Source organism: Nasonia vitripennis (assembly GCF_009193385.2).
Source record: "Nasonia vitripennis strain AsymCx chromosome 3 unlocalized genomic scaffold, Nvit_psr_1.1 chr3_random0004, whole genome shotgun sequence".
In the NCBI taxonomy this organism is placed as follows: Eukaryota; Metazoa; Arthropoda; class Insecta; order Hymenoptera; family Pteromalidae; genus Nasonia; species Nasonia vitripennis.
The window spans coordinates 3,056,384-3,080,161 of NW_022279623.1; the positions used below are offsets into that span (position 1 = coordinate 3,056,384).

General features: G+C 39.2%; 2 protein-coding genes across 5 annotated transcripts in view; one reads left to right on the forward strand and one right to left on the reverse strand.

Moving 5' to 3' along the window:
* The window catches only part of LOC100118851 (synaptotagmin 9), a 43,079-nt gene extending 19,559 nt beyond the window's left edge, over nucleotides 1-23,520 (reverse strand). Inside the window, exons 1-2 of one of the 4 annotated variants that reach the window (XM_016984709.3) lie at nucleotides 23,136-23,246; nucleotides 3,259-3,329 (exon numbers count right to left, since the gene is read on the reverse strand). Coding sequence is in view for 3 of the 4 variants with exons in the window: in XM_008209641.3 (XP_008207863.1) it covers nucleotides 23,136-23,226 (91 nt within the window). In the remaining variant the exon portion in view is untranslated. Of the gene's footprint in view, nucleotides 1-3,258; nucleotides 3,330-23,135 lie in introns of all 4 variants that reach the window. The other 3 variants (XM_008209641.3, XM_001602678.6, XM_031925633.2) reach the window with 3 other exon arrangements.
* Nucleotides 3,606-18,700, forward strand: LOC100118813 (adenylate kinase 7-like). Its single transcript, XM_032601720.1, has 13 exons — nucleotides 3,606-3,837; nucleotides 3,907-4,099; nucleotides 4,767-5,012; nucleotides 5,548-5,701; nucleotides 6,034-6,406; nucleotides 7,531-7,621; nucleotides 8,068-8,433; nucleotides 8,875-9,065; nucleotides 9,320-9,661; nucleotides 10,820-10,971; nucleotides 11,748-11,875; nucleotides 13,122-13,280; nucleotides 18,191-18,700. The coding sequence occupies exons 2-13, from the start codon at nucleotides 3,923-3,925 to the stop codon at nucleotides 18,515-18,517; spliced, it is 2,706 nt and encodes a 901-aa protein (XP_032457611.1). The 5' UTR covers nucleotides 3,606-3,837; nucleotides 3,907-3,922; the 3' UTR covers nucleotides 18,518-18,700.
* Nucleotides 23,521-23,778: the final 258 nt, after the last annotated feature.

Below are 23,778 nucleotides of genomic sequence, written 5' to 3' on the forward strand. Positions count from 1 at the left end.
AATGCGTGAAGGACGCTATACAAAGAAGCGTCTAGTGCCTGCTTCGTCAGCATTCTATTCTCTCGAAATCCTTACATTTTCCTGTCCCGACAAGCGAATGATTCTCTGTCTTGTCTTATATACGACATCTCTTGCTGAATTAAGTTGTTCATACGCTATTTGACATTTTTGGAATCTTTTGAAAGAGCTCACGGTTATTGAGCTTCGTTTCTCTGTATACATACATTGTTATTTATTGTCGACTCCGATACTGCTCGACATGTTCCAGGCATCGGGTGAAGTGGAAATAAATGAAGACCTGACAGCGTGAAGCGTGAGCTCACGTGAACTCGGCTCGTTCGTACACCGCTACGTGCCGCGCTGCTATCCTTTTCACGTATATATAAGAGCGCGAGCGCATGCCACGCGAGATATGGCATATACGGTATTTTTCGAATATGCGTGTATCGATATCGCATGCAGGCGCCTGCGCAATAAGCGGAAATAGAAGCCATGTCGATGTACTTTTCGATCTAGTTGATAGCCGCGGATGAAATCGAGCGATACTTTTTTTGCTGTTGTCGGATTTACGTTCTGGATGTGTAAATCGTTGATAGTAAACTGAGAGGTTGTTTGATGCGTCGTAAAAAGGCGACTGTTATGTACAGGTTGACCTGAAAGTCGGACAGTGTACACGCAGCATCAATACCTTGGACATCATAATATTTTATACTCAAATCAGAATATGACATTCTCTGGATAAGTTTTAAAATTAAAATTATCGACCTTGAATATACTGAATGATAAGCTACATGATGAATATTTTCATTAGTCAAATATTATCCCCGTTTTAATAAATATGGGCAGGTATACGGTTCTCGATTCTAATTTTCTCCAAGGAAATATATATAAGGCCGCGTTTCTATTCACGATGCTTTTTCAGCTTCTATTCAAGGAATACGAGAAGCGAGCAATATCAAACAGCTCTCTGTTACGTCTATTTTAAGGTTCTCAGGACTACAGAGCCAATGCGATGCAAGAAGTAGCACTGAAGCATTTTGTGAATGCAGCAGGTGTAGTGTACAAATAGACAGCATCGTGGGCGTCGTTCAGTGATTAAACAGATTATTCGAAGGTCTTTCATTTCCTGAACACTGGAAAATAGCCCTTGGGACACCCAGTATCGCAAACGATAATTTGATTACAAAGTAGCTGTTTTTCCATTAGCTGTAAATCGATCACTGGTATGGGTTGACATCGTAGGGGGCTGAGACTTTTAATCAAGTCCACAGGCAAGTGTTTCACATAGACAAGCCATTGACAGGACGTTCATAAGCGCTTCGACATCCGACATGAGATAATAGCAGGCAAGTGTACACCTCGAACGGAACTACCACGAATGTCGAAGATGAAACGCACGTGCGTCATCCTATACTCTCCCTTGCAATCTGGGAGTCCTCTGCTCCATTTTCAGTCTCTCACGTGTGAGACCCTGACCTTCTCTCCGCATCCTCCTTTCCCTTTTATCTATCTTTCTCTTTATTTTCCTGCCTCGACGCTTGTTTTTTCCCGCGTTTTATTTGTGTGTGCAGCTCTCGACGTGGCGCGGTTGCAACTATTATTTTTATTCTTCCTCCGAATTTCGGTTGATTTTTCTCGCGCGCGATGTGTTAGCTGGATTCCCACGTTTAGACCTGCGCTTGTTTTTGTTAATCTCGCGCGTCCTGTCTTTTTATCACTTGTTATTACTGCAACATTGCTCTGGCTTGTTTTCCCTGAATTTCAGCACGAAAACAACCCTTGACTTGGATGCAAATTTTTGTTTGTTTTAATTATATCCTATAACGTTTTGTATTGGTGCCTTTAGTATGCTTTTGTACCCCTTTCAAACTCGGCAGAAATAATTGTTTACTAACTATATTGTGAAGTGGTTTCGTTTTGCTAACAAGCGAAACTCAATTCTATCCATAGCAGGCAGAAAGAGGTAATTCAAACGGTTAAACACGTTTAACTTTAAAGAACCGCGGGCAGAAAGAGTCTCTCCGACGTAGCGACGGAAATTTTTTACCGCTTTTTCCAGCATCTTCATTTGATTTATAAAGCGAGTGCAAACCTTTGTAATATTGAGTCACATAACATTTTTACTACTCAAATACATCAGTCGTTTAATGCGTCAAGTTCTTCCATCGATTTTCGACGGTTCCTTTGATGACATCTGGTTCTTTCGAGACTAGTCCTCAAATTGACTATTCTTCAAATACACAATTTGGAGCTAGCTCGAGTTTATAGTGACATTTGGAGTGTCACTTCTTTCTTTATCACCTCGGCAAATATTCATTAACTCGCAGCGTTTATCTCGGGCTGTGCTTCCTTTTACGTCGCACGACAATGTTCCCAGGTCGTCCTTGTCCTCGATTTCCGCATTCCACCAATCTCAGTTACGCCGAATAATCAATGACAAACGCCTCGGAGCATAGGAGACGCATTAGTTTAGGGCCTGTCGTCTCTGGCATTATCGAAATTTCTCCGGGATACTTGTTTCGCTCTCTGGCTCTGTCGCAAGTCTCGTAGAAGCCCGGAGGGTATAATAGATGTCCCGCTCGTTTTTATTCTCCGGGCAAAGTTCGTCGGTAAAGGTTCAATCAAGGTTCAAGGCGACGCTTGATGATTTGATCTCTTTTATTTTATGGGCTGCATCCATCTTGTATAATATTGACGTTGATGTATTATTTCGGCCGAGTCGCAATAAAATTACTACGAAATTTTCGGGATATGAGACGCGAGTTATAGGTATTTGCGAAATTCTCAGGATTTTCTCGTGACCTGAAATTGATATGAATTTTTCTATATGAGACTTTCATGACTTTGTCTTGTATGAGCAGTCACTTTCCGAAATAATCTCTTAAAAATATGCTTTCAATTCATTCATTCAGCAGCTTAAAAATGATGAAATGGAAACAGTGCAAATATTCAAACGTAAAAAATTTCTTCTCTTTACTCAAAACCAAAAATGTATTATAAATAAATAGTGATGTTATACATATTTAATTTTTTCAGTTCAGAGAGGTAATTTTTTATGAATATCTCGTGCGTTTCTACAAAAATCTAGACTACCACAAACAATCATAAGCAAAGCAAATATCTATAATTTACGACATTATATTTTAAATAAATCATGTGCAAAATTCAATCTTTGTCGTTACGATACATTCAAACATATTCATCAATCTTTGCTCATGATTGACTATAAAAAGTTTACATTTCCAAGGCCAGCCATACCTATATCCGTAGATATCCTCCGTTTATTATCAGGTTTTAAAATTTAGCCATGAGCTTCGTTGGTTTCAGAGCTGTAAAACATAAATCGTAGTTCTATGTAATCAAAGAAAAAACTATTTTATTCGAATTTGAGCGACGCCTAACCATTTATAAATGTAATATGTAGGATATTTATGTCATTTTTTAATTTTTGAATCATTATTTACTTATATTTGAAGGCACATTTCAAAATATGATTCATACTAAGTAACTTATTCACACGCGTCTTTTAATCCTTACGTAAAATAAAAAAAGGAATGTACATTATACATATACATATATTTTTTCGAAACAATGATAATCACGGTATCCATGACAAACTAACCTCTAGCATAGAGGGAAAATATCACATTAACCAAAAAGAAAACTATATAGAAAGTGAATCCTTTGTTCTGTTTCTTCAACCACCTATCACGACTTGCAGTACGTCAAATCGATGCTTCCAATGCTCTGCTCTCTGAATTAAAATATCAGCCCGAGTTTGCACTGATTACTTTGCCGAGGCTCTTTCCTTTCTAGGAATTCATCGAGCAAGTACAGGTGAGAAAAAAAACGCGAGTGAAAAAAGAGGATAAGCCAAGGAAAAATAAAAATCCGACATCGAAGCAGGAAGAAAATAAAGCAAATGCTCGACTCCCGAAGGTCCAAGGTCGGCGGCGTCGTTTCTGACGTCAATCATGGAGTAGGCGGCGATGGCATCCCAATAGCAGTCGCACCTAAAGGAGAGGAGTCTAGTTACGTGTTGCCCTGGCGTGTCTTTATAAATCACATCGACAGCTATCACGCTGGCAAACTGATGGATGTGAGTTTATGCTTTGACGTGAATACAATACGAGCTAGCATCTGCGCAATTACAGTTATTGCATGGAATATCCTCCTCCCTCTCCTCCTCTGTGGGAAGTATGAATGTACCCTTTCATTTCGTAGACTCTTTGTTCTTCCCAATTCTTCTCCTTGTTTGGATTGTCCAGACTTTTCATTGTCCTTCGCTTGATGTATTGAACATTCTTCCTATTTACGCTTATATTGAATTACTTTAACTGAATTATTATACGTGCAATTTCGTATTTGAAGCTTATACGTTGTCTCGATACGGTGTTTTAATTTTTCATTTTCCAATTGATCTCCGTTTCTTTGCAAGAATTGGAAGAACACTTTAGTTATCATCCACGGCTCGAAGCAAACTTTTTTCCAATACACGGTATATGCAACTAACGAACTAAACTTTTATTTCAAATCTTTTATTGAGTTTGTAATTCAAATGAATTCATTGATAATGCACAAGAACAAAGGACTATAATTTAAAATATATTTATACGTCTGTTTCGAATTGAATATAGCATAATCTCACTTTTGACATACTAAGAAAAGTAATTAAAGCAATGCCTTCTTTAGAGTTTAAACCGAGCTCCAGCTATTTACGAAAATCATATGAAATATCGAAAATCTATATTAGATTGAATATTTAGCTCTTATTGGAACGATCATACGTTCCCGCGGAAATCGAGAACGAGCCTCGCCCCTCCGTCGATTATTCACCAGAGCAACTAGAGGACGGAGATGCCGATGAGATCGATGAAGAGAACGACGTAACGGATGCGACGGAGTATCCAGGTGTCGGCAAAGACTCAAAGACACGACTCCGGGTCGAGTCGCTGCAAGGGAAAGCTCCTAGGAAATTCGAGCTGATTGCCACAGCATTGGCCGGCAACGAGGTTTGTGTCTCTTCTTCTTATATAACACATCTATATATGCGCCTTCTACTTGTTCCGAGACTTTTAACGACTGTCTCTTTGCTTTGATTAACATCGCGCCGGGGATACTCGAGTGTGTATACAGCCTCGCCTGTGCTTGGAGATTAATGAGACCACTTTATTTAGAGCCACGTTTCGAGCTTTTAGAGCACGAGGGGATTTTTCTCAGCTGATGCTGGACGCTGCCGAGAAAGGGGTGCTTTACTTCGGCAAGTGGACGCTTGATCGATGAGCTTCGCATCAAGTCTGATTTCACAGCTCTCTGAGCTTTTTTCTCGTTGATTCTCTTCTTTTATAGTAGCTTTTCATGCGCTTGATGCTTCTTTTCTAAATCGGGTACTCGGATTTGATGATTAATTGTGAGGTGCCTGATAGTCATACGATTATCAATGCTTATGGAGCATTATAAAAAGATTTTAGAAAAATTATCGGAAAATAAAATTATATATGATTTATCATCACTTTTATTATTGCGATTTAAGATAACAAAAACTAGTTTCAGCATTACTCAAAAGAAGATGTTAAGATAATTCCAGGCCCTGAAGTGAACCGAGAAAAGTTTTTGTCAGAAATAATGGAATGCGGATTCGTTATTTATGACATCACTCAAGATAAATCACAAATTGCAGAGGCAATATGGGTCTTCAACGGTATGCATTATTTTAATCAAAAATAATATTCGCAATTTTATAACGAAACATTGCTCCTATTCGAAGTTATGAATTTTTCATTACTTCATCACGTTGCTATGCGATGACACGGGAACGTCGAAAGAAATGCACAAATATTCAATATATTTCCACATAAGACAGCGAGACAATTTGTCGCAACTACGTACTTCTTGCATGCCTCATCAGAAGGAATATTGAAATTCTGTTCATAGCATCACCTCTGGAAGCAAGTCTCCATAGATAGAGCGCAATCATTCCCGATTCCAGAACCAGTACAGTTTCATGCACTGATAAGTCGAATAATTTCTCAGAGCTCGCGCAAATTCAAGAGCTACAGGAGAGCTCCAGAACGAAGCCGGGCGTGCGTCACTTCATCTTGATTTCGAGTATAATGACATGGGCAACAACGAAGCCCCGCACATCCAAGCCGTTCACCGAAGCGGACTTCAGAAAACGCAAAGCCCCGACGAACTTCAAAGAGCATATCGAGTGCGAGCGCAATGTCGCGCAGAGGCGTTCTAATCTACTGCGAGGCTTAGTGTTGTCCGTCGGCGTGACGTACGGCGAGGAGGAGGCCGACCTGCACTACGCATTCAAGCTCGCCTGGTCCAACGAGCAGAGTCTGCCGCTCGTGGGTGACGGCGAGAATCTGGTTCCACTGTTGCACGTGCGCGACTTGGCCTCGTAAGGGTAATTTTATGCCTCGATGCTTCACCATCAGCGACAGGATCTATAAGCTGGCCCGCTGCTTTCGTATATCTTTGTGGGTTACTCGTAGATATTATTAAGCAACGACTTGCTCGGAATTGCGGCTTTGACGTTGTTTCTAATCTTCAGTATATGCAAACGTATAGACTTTCGTAGTGTGTTTATTCAAGCGTTCGAATTCACTTAGTTTTATTGCTTTGGGAATGACGCAAGTAGGTATACATAAAATCCATAACATTGAAAAATTATGGTTAAAAAATCAATAGGGCTACACAATATTGTACTAATTTATGTGTTGACTACTATCACTTCAGTTATAGCATCAGCAGCCCAAGTAGTAGACTCTACAAGGCTGTTTTGTCACAGGAAATACATCGTTATATATGTATTCTGCACATAGATAATTAATTATAAGGGGATATGTTACGAAGACAAAAATGCCTATGCGCCACCTATCTTCGCTGGCCAGAGACTAGATAATCGGAAAGCTTAGGCGATGAAGGAAAGACTTGTCCAAAACTGTTTTGCACTGCTCTGGCTCGACGATACCAAGTGCTCGCACGCTGCTAACGTAGAGAATTTTTTCTTCATTGTTATTACACTAAAATGTATGACCATGACTGTATGTGTAATTGCTGAATAAGAAGTTAATTAGAACATGAGAGAATCACCGTATTCCGCTGCTGATGGCCATAATTATGAACAAAAACAATTTTAAAGCGACTTTCTTATCAAATTAATAATAAGCAAACAAAATATTCGCTGTGGATGTTTAAATAAAATCACCAAAACAGTGATGGACTGGTCTTGTCCTTGCCACACGAACGTTCCAGATCTCAATATATAGTCTTTGGCTAGCAAAGATAGATGGCTCATAGGAATTTTCACGAATTTTTTAATCCGACAATTTTTTTATTGATTTCATGATTTTTTGAGCACTGTTTGTAGTTTGTATTTACAATCTTATTTATTTATATATTACACCATTTAGTAACTTAAAAGCATTTTTAATTGCAGTTTATTTCTAAATTGTGAGATGATTTTCTGAATTCAAATTGAACTTGATTGAAATATAATAATTTTATTATTTTCAAGCACAGAGCAGTTTATGCAATTATAAGAAAGTGGCCAAAGTTGCGTTACATTGTTGCCGTCGACAAAGAGCCAACCACTCAAAAAAATTTGATTACGGTAAGATTTTTAAACTATACCGAATCCGTTTACTTTGCAAGCTGCCTATACGAATGACTTAAAAGAGATTTGAATAAATGTATTTTCAACAATTTTGAATTTATGACAGCAAGACTTCGTAGTATAATATGTTCTAGATTTTTTATCGCATTAGAAAAGGTTGTCTTATGTCCAAATTACATAATTAAACGCTTCTAATTATAATAAAAACATTCAGTTATTCGATGCATCCACTTCAAAACGTTGCATGTTAATTTTGCTTTCTTGGTATAATACACGCGAAATTCAAATACCCAAATGAATAAATAAATTGCCATGTAATTGCATTAATTTTCCCAATCTCGAGCATCTATTTGAGTTTGGCAAAGCCGCTTGAAGCGTCTGCAAACAGCGAAGCTTCATCAAGGCTGAGATATAGCTCCTCATTAAAATCGCTCCTGTTGCAGGCCATCAGTAAGAGCCTCTCTACGGGTAAGGTGAAATCGATACCGGCAAAGGAGGCTGCACTTTCGTATTCCGACTTGACACCGCGCGTCTTGGACGCAATTACCGTTGATCTTGACGTCCGACCAGCTTACCTTCTTAAAAGCTCCAGCCACATGGAATGGCTGGAACCGGACTCGGGCTTCTCCGCGAGAATCGAACATGTCGTCGAGGAGTACCGGGCCGCGCGGAATCTGCGCCCTCTGCGACTGATTGTCCTTGGGCCGCCAGCCTCCGGCAAAACAATGATAGCGCGCGCACTCGCCCGGCATTATCGACTTCATTATATATTACTCAAGAGGCTCATCGCCGACACGATTCAGCAATTAGTGAGTTCGACGTGTATGTGTGCGCGTGTGTGTGCGTATATGTGTGTCCCTTTATATATGGATTTTCGTATACGAAGGATGTAATTTTCCTGGCTCCGTTCATCGAATTAGTCTCGGGAGGGATTCTTATTATGACTGTATACTACGGCTCTGTCTACTTAGCGAGTATTTGCGCGTGCACGTTGATTAAGAGGAGAATTTATTTAATTTCAGGTTCATTTTTTGTCAGGGTTAATAAATTGGATATTGAGCAATCGAGAGGGGAAAAGTTCAAAATAAAAGCGAACGCGATTGTCATTATTTAAAATTTTAATTCTAAGCATCCTGCATACTAATATTTCAAATTGACGAATATCGCTATTTTTTTTTTTTTTTTTTTTTTTTTTAATATTATACCAATGTCGAATGGGAAGTACTCGTGAACTTCGACTTTTTATGCAGGACGATCAAATCAGGGATTTGAACAAGATGAAAGAAGAAATTACGGAGGAAAATGAGGATTCCGATGTAGACGACGTGGCAGAAGAAGATAACGTCGCAGGTGCCGTGGAAAAAATTCAGAAGTTCCTAGATGAAATCCGCAGTGGACTTAGTGAGAATAACGGCAGGCTCGACGACGACGTACTGACAAAGTTGTTATCTTTCATTACCAGTACCGCTTTCTCGTCTATCGCGAATTCAAAATCACCTTTAAGTCCATCGTTTTGCAATGTCAACGTTTATCATTAAAACGAAACTCCATAACATTGAAACTATTATTAACAATCGTAATAAGTTGATTTAAATTCTAAATAATACTGTTGATGCTGAATCCAATAAAAGTATCAAGGAAACGTAAACATTTCGTTTGAGTAAAGCACAGAAAACAGCTTATTTTTTTCCGCAGGATTTTCAGAGTGAAGCTTTGGTCTAAAGAGTGTCAGAATCAGGGCTACGTCATCGATGGCTATCCGAAAACACTGGAGCAGGCGAAGCTCTTATTTGGCAAAGCTGACGACCTCGACGCGGATTTTGAGAATTACGAGGAAGAAGATATCGTCTCTGCCTCGAGTTCAGGGGTGTTACAAGAGAACGCGGAAGAAGGAAGCACAGTCATGCCGGATCTCGTCATCGTACTAGATGCGAGCGACGATTTCCTCATGGAGCGAGTGATTAATTTGCCCGAAAGGGACTTATTAAATACTCACTATACCGAGGAGCACATGTTACGCCGATTGCAGCTCTATAGGTGATTTATTGACTGAAATGAATAATTGATATTTATTACAAAAAGATGATCACCCACTTTTAAGGGGTTTGTGAACTTGTCATTGTGGTCGTTATAATTATCGGCCAGACAATTTTTTTATGTGTCTCAGTATTTGGAACGAACATGACTTGACTACCTACGAGGTCAGATGTAATTACATAGAAAATGAGAACAAACTTTGAACTCAATTTTCGCAATTAAAGATGACCGTTGATTGCGAATCGTGACCACTTAATTTTGCCTTTATATAATCTCATTCCCTTAAAATATATACATGATAATTAATATGCGTCAATATTATAATTACGAGTTAATGAGGTTAACCGCTAATTAATCCACCATATCCCTGGTAGAAACGTTAACGGTTAATAGGCTAAGTTTTGGGCCACTTAGCTAAGTTGTGGTTAACAATTTAAATAAATAAGAGTTTAAACATTATAAATGCATAGATATACACATTAACTCAAGATAAAACAGAACATTTGCTTGAAATTTGTCAAATGACTGTTACAATCCAGAAATTATAGAAAAATATCTTGCAATCGTGAAAAATCCAAATATTTGTAATAAAACATGCAAACGTTTTAATGCAAGAAAAAAAAGGAAAAAACAATTTTTAACTTAAAAATAATACTGTGTTGGTATAATAGACACGCGTCACTAAAATATTAGCAACATTTTGCTTTATTTTTTACATTCAAATTTGATAATAAGGGTCAACTAAACTTAACTTTTTAACGGTTTTCACTCGTTAATTTTCTACCAGGGATCACCCTTTCATCCATTTATCTGTAATAAGTCAACTTAACGAACTCCAATTCTGAAATGTGCACAGTTAATACTTTTATGTTTCAAGCTGAGTAAATGATAATAAAGAGTCGCTGAATGAAACTGGCACGTGTTAACTATTTCTTGAATTTGCATTCAAAAGCAAACACAAATAGCGCCATCGCAGGGGAGGGGCCGCGAAAATTAAGCGCGCGCGTAAGGGATGGTAATTTTATGACAAAATCAATATTTGTCGAGTATAACCGAAACCACGCGTCTCTCCCCATGTGTTTCATCTTGTATTTGTATTCTGATCCACACCCTAAATCCGTTGCTGATGTTGTTGTTGTCATCTTCGATCGAGTTTAGAGAAAAAAACGACGACGAGAATACACCGCTGCAGTTGTTTGACGAGCTCGAGATTCACCCCGTCGTCTTGGATATTGAGAAGGATGAGAGTCCACAGATGCTGTCGACCTTTCGATATTGTCTGAGCGTGATCGGACCGACGCGCAACTACGGTGAGGAAAATTGCTTTTTCAAAAGGGGGCTTTAGCCAGACGATCACGCACGAGCGTGCTTTGACCTAAGCCTTTTGTTTGAACAGCTTGAAATTGTAAGAAGACTTGAGCTGGATTTTCAAGTCCGTTTTCTCAAAGGGAATCCGATATTGCTTCTAAAAAATAAAATATTTACATTTCTTTAAAAGTATTCTCTGTATAAATATTCAATTCAGCGTTATTTGAAATCAATGCTAACTGCATGAAATGCTGAATTGTTCTCTAGAGTAATTTGGAAATCCACGCACGCCAAAGTTTGTTCTTCATTGTTGCATTTCGGGCTTAACAATACACAATACTCAACTCCAGAATTCCGAGAATCCAGATGCGTATAAAGCAGGCGGAGATTAACGATCCGACGTCATACATTCGAACAATCGATCAACGCAATTGGAAATTGTACTCCAAAATTCGAATCCCATAGCTTCGTGAAGTACAATCGATACTCCTCTGAAATCTCAACTAATGCGCTTTTCTCCTCCTCGCAAATCCCCACTCATCCTTCGCCGCTCTCACACCCTCCGCAAAAATAATGCGCGTGTTATAAGAATAATTTTTCGTGAAAACGGCTATGCTGCTGCGCGCTTCGAATCGACCTTGAGTCGAGCATCATCGGTTTTATTCCTCTCGTTTAATTTCTCACATTCGCTTATCCTTCGAATTAAAGAGTAATAAGCAAAGCAATGAGAATTTTTCAAGCTAATACCGTTCCTCCCACTTATCGTGAGTATTTACAGGGGCAAGCCAGGAGGAAATCGAGGAGGAAAGAAGGCGAGCGGAAGCAGACGCAGCCCTGGCAGCAGCTGAACGCGAAAGAAATATTACCGAGCGTCATTGCGAACGCGAGAGACGAGCCTTCCAGTGGGTGAGAGAACGTTTTTCCGTAGAAATTGGAGACTTTTTAGAACAGTTTTGCGCATTTGTAAATGCGCCGTTAGGAGATTTGCGTTGCCTCTGAGAAATTCTTTTGATGTTACGAAATATGCATGACTATGTAAATAGCGAACATATTGTAAATGAGTACAAAATCGATAAACCTTTATAGGAAATTCAGCAATATTGAGTACGTGAATTCCACATCTACTTTACTATATGCTCTGTTATGCGACTCTTCAGAAAATAATTAAAAGTAGCATCGATATGAATGATCAATTTTCGAGTGATAAATTAAATAGAAATATTGGCCATTAACTCCATAGTTCTAGCTTCACGACCGTGACGTAGCTAAGTGGTATGGATTTCGGCTTTTTTAGCTGCTCTTATACGACTGCGCCCTTTGCAAGGATCTCTTTCCAGTTGAACAGTTCTTTTCGACCGAAACCTCTACTCGAAGTATACTTGAACTCGAGTGACCCATGACTCGCACTTTCTTCCGTACCTCTTTTATTGATGTGGTCTAACGAAATAAGCTCTATTTCCATTTTAATGAAAGGTCGATATACGATACAATATTTATGCTGCGTCTACCAATGGAATTTAACTGCGCACCGAAATAGAATAACAAGACGTCAATGTTGTATATATAAATAGCCTGAAAAATGTACATAGAACAATGTTTCCTCAGTTGTTTAATTAATTTTTTTATAATTCTATTGAATATTTTACCATCGGTCTATTGTTTGCATATTGGACACATTCGAATTCTTGATATCACATAATAATATCAATTCAATCAATGCTCGACTTTATCATTACGCAAAGAAATACTTTGTTACGATGCATACAATTTTTATGATAATCCCCTAACCCTCGAGTTAACGAAGAAAAATTCTGACATGCCCTTAGGCAGGCGGAAAATCCAATATTTCATTAAAAAGGGAGTTCGAGGTCTATGTACGACTACAATGAAAATCGATATCACGAGCTTTTTCTTTTCAAAGCGCGTTAAAGATAGAGCACCTTGTATTGCTGTGTCATCCACGTGCTATCGTTTTTCTCAAGGCTCTTTCATAGAGGTACACCATAAACCCCTTCGATCTTATAAAATTATTGGCAAAACAGTGATGAACCTTAAAATAAACGTTATTAATATCATCAGGGTAAACTATTTCATCACTTAGGTTTAATGCCACTTGATTCTTGACTTGTAAAGTAAAAAAAATACTTTGCAGACGACGTTACTGGAAAAATTAAAACAGGAAGAGGAGGAGCGTCTATGTATTCTGGCTGAACCTTTACGTGATTATCTTGCTAAATATGTATTCCCGACTTTAACTGAAGGTCTCATCGAAGTTGCTAAATTAAGACCAGACGAACCTATCGATTATCTCGTAAGTATAAAGTTTTTGCAATCAACATAAAGTTTCATAAAAACTAGCAAATTAGTGTCACTGTATTTTCTCCATGCATTGTTTTAATAAATAATATATTTGTTTTATCAACAATAATACAATACACTACGCCCCTACAGTTATCTGCTGTGGAAAAAAGCCCTATACTTTACGATAACGTTATAGAAAAAAGTACCCTTAAAACGATCGATCAATCACTGTGGCAGATAGAAACTTTTACTTGATTATCCCCTGTTTACTTGCTTGTCTGTTTTTGTTATCGATAGATTAACTCCATTTCTAAAGAGTCACCGCGATAATTGAAATCCATCGATAACGTCAACTATGTCAATAAACTAGCGCGCCACACGTGGCCTTACGGCCACAGTGGCTTGGCGTTTTGCATGTAAGGAACGACCGCCGACGCTCGCACTTCGCCACACCGAAATTGTTATTCAATTATATGTACCAAAAATCGCTTCTAGGGTTGTTGTTTATGTATAAGCGTTTTGAAAAAATGTTTGTCACGGTAAAAAGTTGTGTTTTTAAAATATCTACAACTTTTATATTTAAGGTTTTTATGTATAATGTATAGCCTCAAAGTTTTATGATGAATACTGGTTTATTGCTATAAAAAAATCGATTTTGGCCTGTTAACTCGAATTAAAAGCATTTTCACGCTTAAGTGTAAATAAGAAAAAGTTGTATTTCTTCGAGATCTACAACTTTTCTATATAACTTTTTTTTTGTAGAATGCATAGAATTCCAGTTAGAGCCATCAAAAAACCGTTTTTAGCGATTTTTGGATGTGACCGCATTCTGCGTATACATGCAGGATCGAGCCCAAAATAAATTTGGCACCTTACTATTATGAGGGGAGTTCGCACACAAAGTCTCTTTCTCTGAGATAATCGTGTAACACCAAAATTTTTATTTAAAAAATACGTAAAAATTGAACAAATTGTGCCCGCATTTAAAAAAAAACGTAGACGATCGGGATAAAAAAAAAATTAGTTTTTAGGTTTGTGCAAGAGGAGACTCCTCCCAAAATTTCAGCCTGATCGGTCGAAAATTGCGTGAGATATCGCATCTCACACATTTTTCGATGACAAAACTATAAGGCACTTCCGTGTCGCGTTCGTGCCTAAAAAACGTATTCAACAAGGAGTAGAAAATTATCTCGGGGGGTATTTGATTTTGATGAGAAGCTTTGTAGACTATTAAGTGGAAAGGAGGATAAACAGTCAGCTTCAAGGAACCGTTCATCTGAAATTCATGTCTCCTTTTCTTATAATACCTGCAGTGCAGTTATTGGTGCAGAATATACAAGGAGCAGCACGTGCCGACTTAAATTCTATAATTAATGTAAAGTTAAAGTTTTTTTAATCAACATTGTTGAATAGAATCGAGCAGCAGTAAAGCTTGTTTATTTATGCAAATTGTTGTTAACTGTTTGGGAATGCTTTGTCATAATATTTGCTCTCAGTTCCTATATAAGGTACTACGCAACTAGTGCACGAAGGATATGAACTTGATCGTAAGAGATAAGTTTGCTCTAGCGAAGCGAGGGTAACAATCAGGTTCAAGAGCACTAGAGCTCTTTACCTGCAATTTTTTCAGCGCAAGTTTACATAACATCTATCCATTTTAAAAACGAATCTCTATATAAACGTAACAGAAATCAATAAAATTATTAGTATGACAATGTTCTATTATGAAATAAGGAAATTGATCGATACAATTTCTAATTTGTACAGCATGGTCGAAGTATTTCAGTATATTTCAGTTGTAATTGCAATCCCATCCATCAAGATAACGCCAAACTTTTCCACGCCACGTCTGCGAAATAATTACGTGTAGGTATGCGTATTACCGTCAATTTGCAACTTCTCTTCTTTTCGTTCTCTTTAGTATAAGACCATGGAAAAAATAAGAAATGAACTTGAATGAAGGAGGGGCCGTGTTGTGCAGAAGTTTCTTTCTCATCACTTATGTAGCGCCCTCGTACCATTTCTCAGCTTGCTTATACTCGCTCCCAAAGTAGTTCTCAATTCTGAGCAGATGCCTGTAACAGAACTTTCTAAACTTGATATTCCTAGGTAATCGATTTGCATCATTCTGAATTTTACTTAGTTCTGGACGAAAGGAGTACTGGCCTAAAATTAGTAATTAAAATACTCCACAATAAGGTTCTCTTCTATTGATAACATTAGACAATTCAGAATAGACTATTTATCTGTATCTCAATTTATATTTATTTGACAATAATATCTTTAAACTACATTATTTTCAAATGCAAAGAGAAATAATTATCCTGTTACACATGATTTTAGAATATTGAGGAAGTGATACGTTTATTTTCCAATGCCCTTTGCATAATACGTATGGGAAAATGGATAAACGTGAGATAGATTGAGTCTGATACAGCCAACATTTTTCACGCTGAACGAAGAATTGATTCGGGTCAGCGAACTTTGAATTTCAAGGCCTTACTTATAGATTCGAAGTGTTAGGTTAGGATGGGTATCGGGCTTTTTAAATTTAGTACTTTGTTTAGAGCGACCTTGTAGTAAAGGAAGCTCGGATAATACGATTATTCACCTTTTCTTCTCCCCTTATACTTCAAAGATTTACGCATTAAAAAATGTATTGCAAGCTCACTTTATGGGTATTGAACGAGATACCGTAAAATATCAAATGACGTATAAAACTAAAAAGCCCTTCATAAACAATATATCAAGATACATTCTTAGTGTGTCGGATTGAATTCACAATGATTTTATGCAGATGCTCTATATAATATCTCGTCAATCTGTATTAAGTAATTTTCTTTTTGATGATAAATATTAGAGAAAGGATTTACAATTACATAAAATATAATTAAAATTATGTATGTACGCATTCTTTAAATTCGAGAAATTTTTTAACCCATTCAATTTTTTTCACCAGCAAATAATGTAGTATTGATTACGTCAGAGCTTTTACATTCATATGATAACTCGTAAACGTTGTAAAATTTTTACGTTCTTATAAACACTGGAGAAAAAAGCTAAAAATCATCTAAAATAAAAGCCTTGCAGTAAACTTTATGACTTTCATATAACAAAGTAAAAAAATATACACCTATATTTTTAAACCGGAGACAAGGGCATTTGGTCATCCAGGCATTGAAAAATTTCAATCAAGCTTTTCGTCAACAAACTTTCGTTCAGGTGTACTGAATAAGATCGTCACATGCATACGATCCATTAAAAGTCAACAATGTTGCTATGCTAGTGTTAATTGGCAGTGTTTTCGTAAAGTTATAACTCGAGTCGAAATTGCGTGAAACGTTGAAAAGCTGGGAATGATGAGATGCGTCAAAGGGTTGAATTGCGTAGCGTGGAATTTCATGCGCAGATATAAGCAATAACGTGAAACTTCTCACCATGATGTTGTTAGACATTTAGAGTTTATTACATGAATTACTAGACCAATGCTTGCAACAATGCGTTCGTAAAGACGAATAACTGCATATTTTAAAGAGGTCGGTTCATCATCACTATGTTTCGTTAAAGGATTCTTATGCCAGTATAACATTTTTATTGTAAAAAACCGTGATCCCATTCTTCGTATTATTATGACCGGCCTCAATTTTCACAATCACTGAAGTATTTAGAACGGTCAGCATTAATGCAAGCAAACGCAGGGTGAATGCTGCTTATGGCACAAACAGAAGGAATAATAAAAGTGGAGTGCCCTATATTGCCAAGGTCTGCAGCGATGCTTATTGTCCTCTGCGTGAAAATTAGATGCGTGGAAAGTTTGCTAGCCATTTCGCGCGCTCTCTTTGCAATACAATAAACGCTTTCTCGTGCACTTCCATGCTGCGGTTTAACTTTTGTCGTTCTGATTCGAGTTGGAGAAAAAAGCGCTCCGAGCAATAACTTAGTAGCTACTTCGTTATTCATTTTAAGCTTGCGCATATCGCTTTTTTTCATTTATTTCACAGCACGAGCTCATATTTGTAGCGATCATTCAAATCTTATTATTTACAACTTTAGAAATTTAATCAAACAATCGAACGCGCTATTCGGAAATTCTTTTTTTTATAGTGTATTGCGATTACAACTTTTTTAATCGAAACTTGTAACTTTGTTAAACAGCAGACTACTCTTGAACAAATACTCTGAATTCGTGTTCAGAAAGTTTTAAGGTGAAGTAGGTTATTTGCAAAAAAAAAGCGAATAGAGTTCCGACTGCAAAATTACTTTTTTCTCACAGTTGTATTCACATCGGTGGAAGAAAATCGCAAGTCTTGCACTTTGATAATATAGGTAGCAATATTCGAATAGCGAGGATTCTCGTGTATACACAAAGGATTTTCTCTTCTATCTTTTTTCGCGTGAATGAACATTCCTTCATTTCGGGCATCGCATAGTTCTTTCTCCAAATACAGAAGGCCTTCGATGAAGCCATTGATATGCAAATTGCTCACTCGAATGAGTCGCTCATATAGAATAAGGCAACCAGTCAATGGACCGATTTAAAGCGCAGCGAGCTTTTTTCCCATTTGTATCCACTCGATCGTTAAGTCGGAATATTTTCCGGCACGTTTATCTTTCGAGTACTGATGAGGTCGATGATGCGCTAATCTTCGTGCAGAGATTCGTGCAAAAACTTTTCCTTTCATAAATGCTCAACAGCTCTGTTTATAAGAAAAATTCCTTAAGGAATTCCTGTTGATTTTATGTTGTGTAAAAATACGTCATTCGCCATAATAAAATAAGAGAGTGAGATTATTCAATACGCAGATAATATCAATAAAGCTCTGATAATGTTCTCCCGTCACGCAATAGCAAATCAGAAAGCTTTACACCTTTCTCCCCTTCTTCCGCCTCATTGGACATACTAACGGGCGTATGTTGCAGGCTGAATATCTGTTCAAGAGGAATCCCGAAGGCAGACCAGGTGAGCCGGATTACAGCGAGGAGATGAGCACAACACTTGGCTTTATTCAGCAGCTACAAACCGACAACGTCCTAGACAGTTCAGCCAGTAGCTTTGAAGCCGCTGCCTACGAGCACTCGAAAACTGCCGACGAATTTAGCCGGGACTGTTGCCGCTTCTCTGAGGATGATCGATCGATTGTTCGAGTCCCGGGAGAAGTTGCCTGCTCTCATAATGGAGAAGACGAGGAGGAGAAAGAAGCCAGTTGCGGTTCTGCTGCTTATGAGCGATTCGTCGAGTGCGTATAAGCGAGAGTGCCTCTCCTCAGGATCTTATGAATTTCATCAAGATTATGAAGGCGATTGGCTTGCGCGCGCTTAATAATCAAGATCTGCGTACTCTGCTCTTTCTCGACTATTGCGAATTGGCATTGGAATTATACTTTTGGATTGAGGCGCTTAATAAATTTCAGTATTGTTGAGTTTATGTAATTATATGGAATATTTTATTGCATATCTAAACCTTTTATGGTGATGATGATTTTGATCATATCCAGCTTCCTGGTAATATTAATTAGGAAATATTTCTAAAGTGTGGGTCTTCTGCGAAATGATGTTACCACAGAAGTGTTGTAATAAAGTCGGTGCAAATTATTTTGATGAATGCACTTCAACAGTTGAACTTTTTAATGAGTATATTAGCGTGAGGCGTACGAGTTTTAAGTGTTATTCTTTCGTAAGAAAAATATTGAGTTAACGGGCTTTGCGAGCTCGAAAAAAATGTAAAGCATCTAAACTGTTTATTTCGCCTGTTAATTTCTGGAAAAATGTTAAATCGAGCAAAAAGAGCCTATAACTGAATTTTTCCCAGCGGTACTAGTGCAGCAAACAATCGATGAACCGAAAATTGGTACAGTTTTTGAGGTATAACAGAGTTAAACAAGCCTTTGAAAACTCAAATAAAACAAGTGCATTCCCACGCGAAGCATTCAATTCATCCAAAATCCTTTGTGCATCAAATTCGAATACTGCGTTCTCGTTTTTTGCACTACCCAAGGTCCGTTCGGTAAGGAATAGTCCAATACAAAGCTTCGGATAACTAGCAAAGTAAAAATGATTGTAAGTAAATCGTCCATCTTATCTTGAATAGAAAACGTAGTCCTCCTTTAGATACGATAAAGACGTTACTTCTGTAACTGCACTCTGAAATTGTATTTTCATGCAATTTAAAATTAACGACGCGTTACGCTCGAAATGCAAATAACATACGCAAAATAAGGTCACCGGCAAATCATCTAAAATTATTCCAAGCACCAACTCGCTCTAGCGTCAAGTGGCATCTATACGACGCATATAAAACGAAGCGAATGATCTCCTTTCCCGGAGTTCTCCGCAAAGTCTCCTCGCATAGGATAAACATCGGTGAAGCACTGAGCTCGGGGGATAGCTTAATGCACCGATAAATACACGTGCCAGTGGTGGCAGCGGCGGTGGCTGCGGTGCACATTATCCATACACATACATGCATATCGACTGGAATGCGGATTGTGCGCGTCGACACGTCCGTGACCTCTAGCCACCTCATCCCCCCTTGGGTTACATCTCGATAAGCACAAGTCCTTCTCTGCACTTGATAATGTGCAATAAAAGTCGACGGAGAGAGAGAGAGAGAGAGAGAGAGAGAGAGAGAGAGAGAGAGAGAGAGAGAACCGAACTACAAGGGATAGAGAGAAAGAATGGGAGCATCGGCGAAGTCCTTCGCGTCGATGGTCGGCTAGTTTCAAGGATTTCCAACTTATTAAGTCGCGACGATTGATAGTTGTCTGTAGACTCGGACGTGATGTATAAGACCCAAGAGACGGAGAAATGGCTGCGGGAGAACAACGATGGAGTGTACATTGACTTTCATGTGCTGTGAATGGAGCTTAGCGCGGTTGGCATTCGACTTCGAGTTGGTGATAATGGTAGTTCTTGGTTTCAAGCGAGTTGAGGATTGAAATCACCGGTTTGGCTCTGCTGCGAGGGTAACGCTCATTTGGTAAAACTCTGCCAGTCCAGTCAAAAATAAGTAGAGCATGATGCTTGGCTGATTTAACTTTTTTCATTTTTATACGTTCACATAGTTGAATTATTTTCGTACAATGGTTTCTGCTATTTATCTTCCGACTGATTCGGGCGACGGTTAATTAGTATTCGTGACACTAATTAACCAGCAATGTGATACTTGATAAGGAAACTGAGCATGGCGCGATATGAACACCGGAAACTATTGCGATAACGACCGAAACCCAAATACTTTTTAGTGTATGTAATCACCTTTTTCAGCGTTGAAATTCACAGTATTCTCATCGCGAAAATGAACACACGGACGCATTTACTTATTTATTCTGTCATTAGGACAAGACAGCATTTCCTACAAAGCCTCAACAATAATAACGCAAAATAAATAAACTCTTTCTCGGAACGTTCTTCGTAAATAGCGCCAAGGAGAGAGCACTCGAGCTTTTTCCACCACTTGTTGCGAGCGTCCCACATATTCGTATACAGTGCCATACACACTGCATCGAATTCGCAGCTCTGGAGACAAGAACGATAAGCCAATCGAATAAAGCCCTGGCTCTACGGTATAGCAAACCAGCAGCATAATACCGATCTCGATCGAAGGTCGAAATAATGAAAGCTCGCCTCGGAATTCCAGTATTACTGGTCAAAGGATAGCACGTACAGCTGCAAAGGGGCGCACCTCGACCATGACACAGAGCGCGCGCCCTTTATCGCACGGCTCGACGACAGTTGAGAAATGACGCGTGATGCGCGCAGTGAAAAGTGCGCGAGGCTGCGGTGGCTCTAAAATTCGAAACGCCGCGTGGGAAGAGAGAAAACCATGGAGTTTTCTAGATGTAGGCGGGGAGACGCGCCCAAGGGGCCAAGGCCGCGCGGCCCATTATTCCGCGAGTCTTTAACATAGAGCAGGTGGCCGAAGGAATAGTAGGCGCGCGAGCGAGAACGGACTTTCTAATGCGCAAGCTTCTCTTGTTCCTGTGTGCATCTCCTCGCGTAAAACTACGGATTGCATGTATGGATAAAGCTCGCGAGAGCTTTCGCGCTCGCAAGTTCGGCATAATGGTAAGAAATGACGGATCTGTACGCGTGGGTTTTTCGCCTATCTTCCGGGATGGAAATGTTTTTAGCGGATTCTGTACTTTTAAACCAAGTGATAAAGATATTAAGAAAATTTTACTTAAATTGATAGTAGAAATCAATGTTTAATCAATGTATGTATGTGCAGTGATAGAATTCCAGTTATCCGATGAAATACTCCTATTAGTTCTTTGCACGTTGCAAGTCACAAGTTTCGTTTCAATGATATCGGAGAAGAGAAAAACATTTCTATATAGCATTCGATAAATCAATATATTTATGAATACATAACGCACTAATTTAATATAGTATAACCTTCGTAAAAACTTAAAATGTTGGTGAAAAATGATGGCATTCAAAGATAAAAAAATACAACTTGAACGTGATATCTAGTTCAAGGTACGTGGGTTGTTATCTTACACTTTTTGTAAAATATTTTTTTCAAACAAAAAACAAAATAACGAAATTACAAAATGACTGCTTTTTGCATTGTATACTTTTTTGTTTCCATGTTATTTTTTCTCGTTTATTCGGTTTTCGTAGCTTTTCCAATAATACACTGTGTACTTGTTTTCGAAAAGAATATTGAATGCTTACATAAGCTGTCTGGAACTGATTACAAAGGGTTGAGCAGAAACAACGATCGAGAAATCAAATATTAGATGATTTTATTGTACCAGTTTTCCGTGCGTCAAGTGTCAATTTGAATAAAAATCCTTCCATAATCGGATCAAAAGAGATTTTGTATATGCGTTATGCGAGTGTTTTAATACGCGTAATTTTCATACAAATCCATATTTCCTCAGTTTTGTATGTACCACTGAAAACATTTTTACGGTAATTTCATATTTCCGGAAAAGATTCCATTTTTTTAATTTTAAAGTGAATGAATCGATCTACTTGAATGTTTTTCTATTACGTTTTAACGAAAAATGCAGGCATTATGGGAAAACCATTATAAATTTTATTGGTTAGTCAATGGACGTGTAATATAATTACGGCGATTATACAATATGATTGTATTAATAAAATTCACTTTTAATTCAACAACCTCAATTTTTTTATCGCGGGAGCGGCTTTATTGCTTATAGCCAAAAATACTTCGAGGAAATCTTAACACTCATCTGTACTCGTAATTTCCAATATCCAACTGAATACTCATAGCTTTCATTAAACCCGGTTGTTCCGTCTCAAAATTTCCACGCGAGCTAATAATTCTAGACGTTACGAGAGGTCCTTTTATAGGCAATGAATTTGAGTTTGATTAAAGCGACGCTCATCGCACCCTGTATGCCTCAATCACGTCCGACGCCTCTGAAACGTACTTCAATCTCGTTTCCAGCGTGTACGCGCGTGCTCTTTAATTTTAAAATTGCTCCTAATAAAGCAGCACCACTTCCCCTTAGACCCATTACTTCTGCTCACCACACTACCAGCTTCCTCCTCAAAAAAAGCTCCTCAACATCGTAAACTTCTTCGCAAATTCGCTAAAATCCTCGAACAAACGAAGGGCGGGTATAAAAGAGCGAACTAATTTCCAGCCGAGCGTAAAACGCCGACGTCGTTGCTGCGTTACGTACGAAACGTGCAACGGCGGCTCGTATAACTATAATGTACAGACAGCGACGCGCTCGACGATGCAGCCCGTATATCTGTATCTCCAAACACCTGTTAGCTGGCGCGGCGCGCACTCCGTGAGCTCGGCAGCGGCAAGTATGCCGTCGATGACTCCGAGCCAAGCGACCGCGGGGTTAGAAATCGAACAAAGTTCGGAGTAAAAACTCACCGGCGTAGATCTGCAGCGAGTGGTTGGCCTCTTCACTGGGGACGACCGCTTCCTCGAGGATGCTCTCGGGAGCAGGTTTCACCACTCCCATGCTGGAGCCTCCGCAGCCTCAGACTCGCTCGGGATCCACAGCTCTTGGCACACCAGCTGAACGGGCTTGCGAAACGAAGAGCTGACTCGGGTGCGAAGAGATCGTCCTGTGTACAGGGTATCTTCAAAGTCGAAGGGAAAGACTGAGGTAGCGCAGAGACAGAGATAGAGAGAAAGGCGGACGTGTTGCCTCGCGGCTCGATCGTAACGCGGCTTCTGCGAGCCTCGCGAAAGGAGTGTGTACAAGAGCGGTCCGCTGGCCAGCAGCAACAGCGGCGGTAGACGCGCACGCAAGTAGGCACGCACGAGCATGTCTCCGGAGCCGGGCAAGCGCGCGCGCAGGCGCGCCGAGAGGGATCCGAGCGGAGGGAGAGGCGCGTGACGCTGGCTAGGCTCGCAGCCAGGAACACACGGCAGCTCCTGCCAAGGATGAAGCTTGCGGCTCTCGCTGCGGGAGGAAGCGAGACAGACGCACGCTGGGGAGCTTGCGCGTGCGTGTGTGTGCGAGAGAGAGTTGGCGTTTGGATGAGTAGGCTGCTGCTGCAGGCCCGGG